The sequence below is a fragment of the Barbus barbus genome (assembly GCF_936440315.1).
Source record: "Barbus barbus genome assembly, chromosome: 46".
NCBI lineage: Eukaryota > Metazoa > Chordata > Actinopteri > Cypriniformes > Cyprinidae > Barbus > Barbus barbus.
In genome coordinates this window covers 555,905-561,904 of record NC_136724.1, presented here as the reverse complement: position 1 = coordinate 561,904, position 6,000 = coordinate 555,905, and the positions used below count along the sequence as shown (strand labels likewise).

The 6,000-nt window shown below is 38.1% G+C and overlaps 1 protein-coding gene across 2 annotated transcripts in view; it reads right to left on the bottom strand.

Moving 5' to 3' along the window:
* Positions 1 to 1,105: 1,105 nt before the first annotated feature.
* The window catches only part of LOC306865043 (uncharacterized protein), a 67,271-nt gene continuing 62,376 nt past the window's right edge, over positions 1,106 to 6,000 (bottom strand). For both annotated transcript variants that reach the window (XM_079409390.1, XM_079409389.1), the window contains exons 40-42: positions 4,725 to 4,922; positions 3,061 to 3,170; positions 1,106 to 1,831 (exon numbers count right to left, since the gene is read on the bottom strand). In XM_079409390.1, coding sequence (XP_079265516.1) covers positions 1,579 to 1,831; positions 3,061 to 3,170; positions 4,725 to 4,922 — 561 coding nt within the window. In that variant the 3' untranslated portion in view covers positions 1,106 to 1,578. The remainder of the gene's footprint in view (positions 1,832 to 3,060; positions 3,171 to 4,724; positions 4,923 to 6,000) is intronic.

The window sequence follows — 6,000 nt, the reverse complement described above, 5'->3', positions numbered from 1 at the left end:
ACATTTACATTTAGTCATTTGGCAGACGCTTTTATCCAAAGCAACTTACAATTGGGGAATACAAAAAGCGATTCATCTTGAAGAGGCAGTCAGACAGAAGTCTCAGTCATTGTTCAAATAAGTACAAGCTAGTAGGTGAAGAGAAAGATAGAGGGAAAGGTGTTTTTTTTTTTTTTTTTTGAGTTTAGGATGAAGTCAAATACTGCCGAAAGAGATGAGTTTTCAGTTGTTGCTTGAAGGTTGCCAGGGATCTGGCGTTCCGGATAGGGGTGGGAAGATTATTCCACCAGCCAGGAATGGTGAACGAGAATGTTCTGGAGAGTGATTTTGAGCCTCTCTGTGATGGTACCACAAGGCGTCGCTCACTAGCAGATCTCAAACTTCATTGTGTCAATGTCCCAATATTTATGGACCTGACTGTATATGCACTATTTGTCAGCAGCCCAGCTGCAATTGCTTTGGCAAAACAAATGTATAGTTTTTGGCATGCCAATAAAACACACTTGAATTGAATTGAGACAGAGAGAGAGAGACACAGAGAGAGAGAGACACAGAGAGAGAGAGACACAGAGAGAGAGAGAGATGCAAACTCTCCATTCAGATTCCCACCAACAACACAACATTCACCTTCTGCTTTACCACAGGCCAGTCTTTCTAAATAAACAGCACAATATATATGACCCTGCAGCACAGAAGCAGTCATGAGTAGCACAGGTATATCTGTAGCAATAGCCAACAATACATTGTATGGATCAAAATTATACATTTCTCTTTTATGACAAAAATCATTAGGATATTAAGATCATGTTGCATGAAGATATTTAGTAAATTTCCTACCATAAATATATCAAAACTTCATTTTTGATCAGTAATATGCATTGCTAAGAACTTCATTTGAACAACTTTAAAGGAGATTTTCTCAATATTTAGATTTTTTTGCTCCCTCAGATTCCAGATTTTCTAATAGTTGTATCTCAGACAAATATTGTCCTATCATAACAAACCATACATCAATGGAAAGATTATTTATTAAAATAAAATACCTTTATGACTGGTTTTGTGGTCCAGGGTCACATTTGAAAATAATAAGTACTTAAAGATAAAATCTGGAAAAAAAATTGTTTTATTCAATAGACAAACACTGCTTCAATTGACTTGCTTTAAAAAATGTATAAAAATGTGATTTGATGTTGATCTGATCTCTTAATCAGACAGATTGCAAACTCAGTGAAATGGATGCAGGATCCAAAAATAAAAAAATTGCATAATTAATTCAAACAGTTAAATTACATATTTATCCATACTCAATTTTGAAAGATGTGCGGTCACTGTATAAATAAAACACTGAAGTTAAATTAAATACAAACAGAATAAGAAACAAATAAATGACGTGATCAAAAAGACTTTTTTTGGAAAATCAACAACAAAAATACAATATGAAAAGTACAGTGCATCCAAATGACATAAAGAAAGCCGATCTCCCCGGTCCATCTCTGGAATCGGCCAGCACACTTTACATTCGAGAGCGCCGGCTTTGGCTGTTATAGTTCATGTGGACAAAGCCTGAGACAGACTGCTTCAGTATCTGTGGTGCCATCTTCTGTGGCGCTCCTGTGCCGTGTCCTGGAGGCTCTGGCGGTCGTGGCTGGTCTCGATGCACAGGACGATGAAGCGGTTGGAGCAGCTGCGTGTTTGCTGGTTCAGTAAGCCGCTGAAGAGGAACGATGCTTGACCGGTGATGGCCATATCAGCCGCTCGCCACGACTCACAGTTCAGAGCGGACAGACGCCTGCCTCTCTCTGAAGAGCCGTGCCACACCGCCTTCTGAGGCCTGAAACACACACACACACACATGAGCCGAAGCACTCGATGTTCAACAAATACATGCTGTTCACTCAATGCTGCGTCAGCAGATCATTCATAAAAATTCAATTTATCATAGTTTTTGTCAACATTTTTTCACTGATAAACTAAAACCTAAATTGTCATAACAGAAAATGATGTTGATTGTGTGGATTATGCACAGAATGTACAGTGCATTATGTCTGGAGTGCATGTGAACGAGAATCTGTGCATCGCATCATGCTCTTATGTTCTCATGTTCTAAGAAACTTGCTCTGATTGATCTGAAAATATATCAGTGCCTTTGTTTAGCCTCAAGATGCACTCCAGTTTTTTCTAAGTACATTTACAAAAATGACTTAAATGTCCTAATTGAACTATGGCCTAATCCTGGTTTAGTTTAAGGCCTGTCTGTGAAACTGGGCCTATGTCACAGCAGTTAAACCTGTCTGCATTGCATGTTCAAACCTTACTATCATTCACATTAACAGCTTAATAGATGGTTTCTCCAGGAACATAAAATGAGTTTGGAGAAATCCTTAATGAATAACAATGTAATTAAACCTGACTAAATCAGTCGACTCAAACTAAAGCAATTCATTTGACAGAAATATGAGTAAAACTACATCGCTTTTTAGTCAAAAGGCTATGACTAAAACAATCAAATTTGAATTTGCTGTTAAAATGAACACTTTCCCATAATAATAAAAGTGCTAAATCATAAAAATGCAAGTGATGTGAAGTTTTAGTGTTTAAAAGATGTAAATAACTGGATGTTTTGAACAGTTGTGAAGGCTTTATGGCACACCGTCTCTTCTGCTCCCTGCATTCACACAGAAACTCTCCTGAAACGCCAAAGACATCCACAAACCTCACAAACAAGCTTAAAACGGCTACTAGCCGACCACAATTACTGCTCCACTGCCACGGCCTCATCCCAGGATATATTTACCGGCCTGGAGTATAAATACACATAAACACAGAACCAAAAATAAAAAGACACGGGTGGAGAAATATGAAAGCCAGAGTCGTCTGGATTGTGGTCCGCCGCTGAACTTCTGCAGATCTTCACTAGAGTCTGAGCAGTTAATGAGGCAGAAGGACAGGACTGAACGCAGACATTTGTGCAATCGTTTGCCTAAAATGTGCTTAGCACAAAACAAGGAGGCTGTAAAGCGTGTGATTGGATCAGGGAGCTGTTGAAGTGGTGTTTCTCACCAGAAGGGGTCGCTCATCACGTCTCGGCCGTCGAAGGAGTACAGCGGGATGCTGGGAGGCAGGAGGTGGCTGGAGAAGATGCTGTCCCAGTTCTTGAACAGGACCTCACCCTGCAGACACACAGCACATCCACAAATATGAGACTCTTAAAGACACAGTTCACCAGCATTCTGAACACTCACAACTTTCCTTCTCTCATAACTGAGGCTTTAAAGCTTTGAAAGACACAAGAGCATGATTTGATAGCTTTGTGTGCAGATCAATACATACACTAGTGTTCAAAAGTTTGGGGTTGGTAGTATTTTGTGATGTTCATGAAAGAGCAGAGGCTGCATTTATTTGATCAAAAATACAGTAAAACTGTGAAATATTATTATGATTTAAAACAGCTGTTTTCTATGTGAATATGTGTTAAAGTGTAATGTATTTCTGTGATCTGCAGCTGTATTTTCAGCATCATTACTCCAGTCTTCAGTGTCACATGATCTTCAGAAATCATAATAATATACTGATTTACTGCTCAACAAACATTTCTGATTATTATCAATGTTGAACACAGTTGTGCTGCTCAATATTTTTGTGGAAACTGTGATGCATTTTATTTGTCAGGATTCACAGATGAATAGAAAGTTCAAAAGAACAGCATTTATTTGAAATAGAAATCTTTTGTAACATTATAAATGTCTTTACTGACACTTCTGATCAATTTAATGCATCCTTGATGAATAAAAGCATTCATTTCTTATTAACTTTTAAACAGTAGTGTATATGTTGTTACGGAGTAAAATCTTTGCTCTTCTTGAGTTCATGACACTAGTGATGACTGATTCATCCACAAAGTTGTCAGTGAATCATTTGATCTGCTGCACAAAACAAGGATTTGCTTATAAATCGAAACGATCTGGTTCTCGACTCAATGATCCGCTCAAACAGCATTCCCAGCTCACTAGAGAGGAACCTTATCAGTAAATCAAACATACAGCAAACTGTGTTCAACAAAAGATTGGTTTGGAACAGCATGAAGGAGACCAAATAATTTGATATTTTGAGTGAACTATCCTTTAAGACCTATTCACACCAAGAAAGAACAAAACATGTGTCCCTGCAGCACAAAAGCAGTCATGAGTAACACAGGTATATTTGTAGCAATAGACAACAATACATTGTATGGATCAAAATTATACATTTCTCTTTTATGACAAAAATCATTAGGATATTAAGATCATGTTCCATGAAGATATTTAGTACATTTCCTACCGTAAATATATAAAAACTTCATTTTTGATTAGTAATATGCATTGCTAAGAACTTCATTTGAACAACTTTAAAGGAGATTTTCTCAATATTTAGATTTTTTTGCTCCCTCAGATTCCAGATTTTCTAATATTGTCCTATCCTAACAAACCATACATTAATGGAAAGATTATTTATTCAGCTTTTATGTGATGTATAAATCTCAATTTCAAAAAAATTGATCCTAATGACTGGTTTTGTGGTCCAGGGTCAGATATGTCTATTCACACAAGATTCAGATGAAAACGCATTGAGAAGCAGTCACTATAGCGGAGCACAGGCCTTACATCTCCAGACAAGAAACAGAAACAAAGAAAGGTCACAGCGTTTCTGAGTGACGTATTAGTAAGAATGACAGAAAGCAGCTTTACTCTCAGGTTGACGATCGGCATGTTTGTTCGGTACATGGGCTGCACGATGTCAATCAGGTCCTGTAGGTGATGTGAGAGGAAGGCCTTGTAATCGTCTCTGATGCCCATGGCTTGAGCTTGAGTCCTGCAGAGTTTATTGACCGAGTAGATGGAGCCCAGGTTTCCCGTCAGTGGCGTGTTGAGAGCCACCAGCCTCAGCTGAGAAACACAGGAGAAGCACACGTGTGTCAGCACATACATCACATTCATTCAGAGCCAGCCATCGGCGTCACACTAGCTGAGAACCTCAGTCAATCAAATTAAATTAAAGCAATTATCTGTGCTGCAATTCCTGTCACAATCTCAAAAAAAAGAAAAGAAAGAAAATAAAAAAGTGCTAACACAGCTTCTATCTGACCCTATAAATCACCCTAATTCATTCAAGGGTTGCCAGATCTGTGGTTTTTCTGTTATTCATAGTGCATCTGTCATCAGGTCTCGATCAATCAATCAATCAATGTTTCAACCTAAAGAAAGGCATCAAATAAAACCGCTTGTGATCGATATATCACTTAGCATTCACCTCAGGAAAGTCATCCAGGGCTCACAGCTGGTCAGAGAAAACACTAGACCTGAACTTATTTACTGTCCATTCAAAGTATGTTTGAATAAATCTGACATGAAGACCAGTTTTTATGGAAACTACCTTATGTGCCATTATTATATTATTATATGTGAACATAAACAGTAGTTTGGGCTCTGCTGTTATTATAACCTCTACTATAGTAATGAGAGGGTTCCCTGAATAGTTTGCAGTATTAGTTGGGGGAGATTTTCTTTCTTTAGTCGACCAAACTATTGTCATCATCAGACGTCTTTCTGAACTATTGCATCGGCGGAAAAACTGAAAATGATACAAACGCCTCAGCATGCACACACACACACACACACACACACCAGAGATGTGTCTCTCTTCACAAACACAGACGGGATGGACGATCTTCACCAACAGCAGATGGACGGAACCATAATTTAGTCTAAAGCGGGAGCTCTGGACGCCGCAGGCCTGATGATCAACCAAACCATGACTAATCTCACATCTCACATCCGTCTCTCTCTGAGACAGCCTGGGAACGTCTGGGAGCTTGTTTTTTTTCATACTTTTATTACTTGTGGAAAAACTTGAAACAATTTTAAATAAGCATAAAGAATGGCATTGATTTTTGTACAGTTTATTTTTGTTTAACTTTATGAATAAAAATAATGTGTTTTTTAATTAGCATGCTTGTGTGTTTTG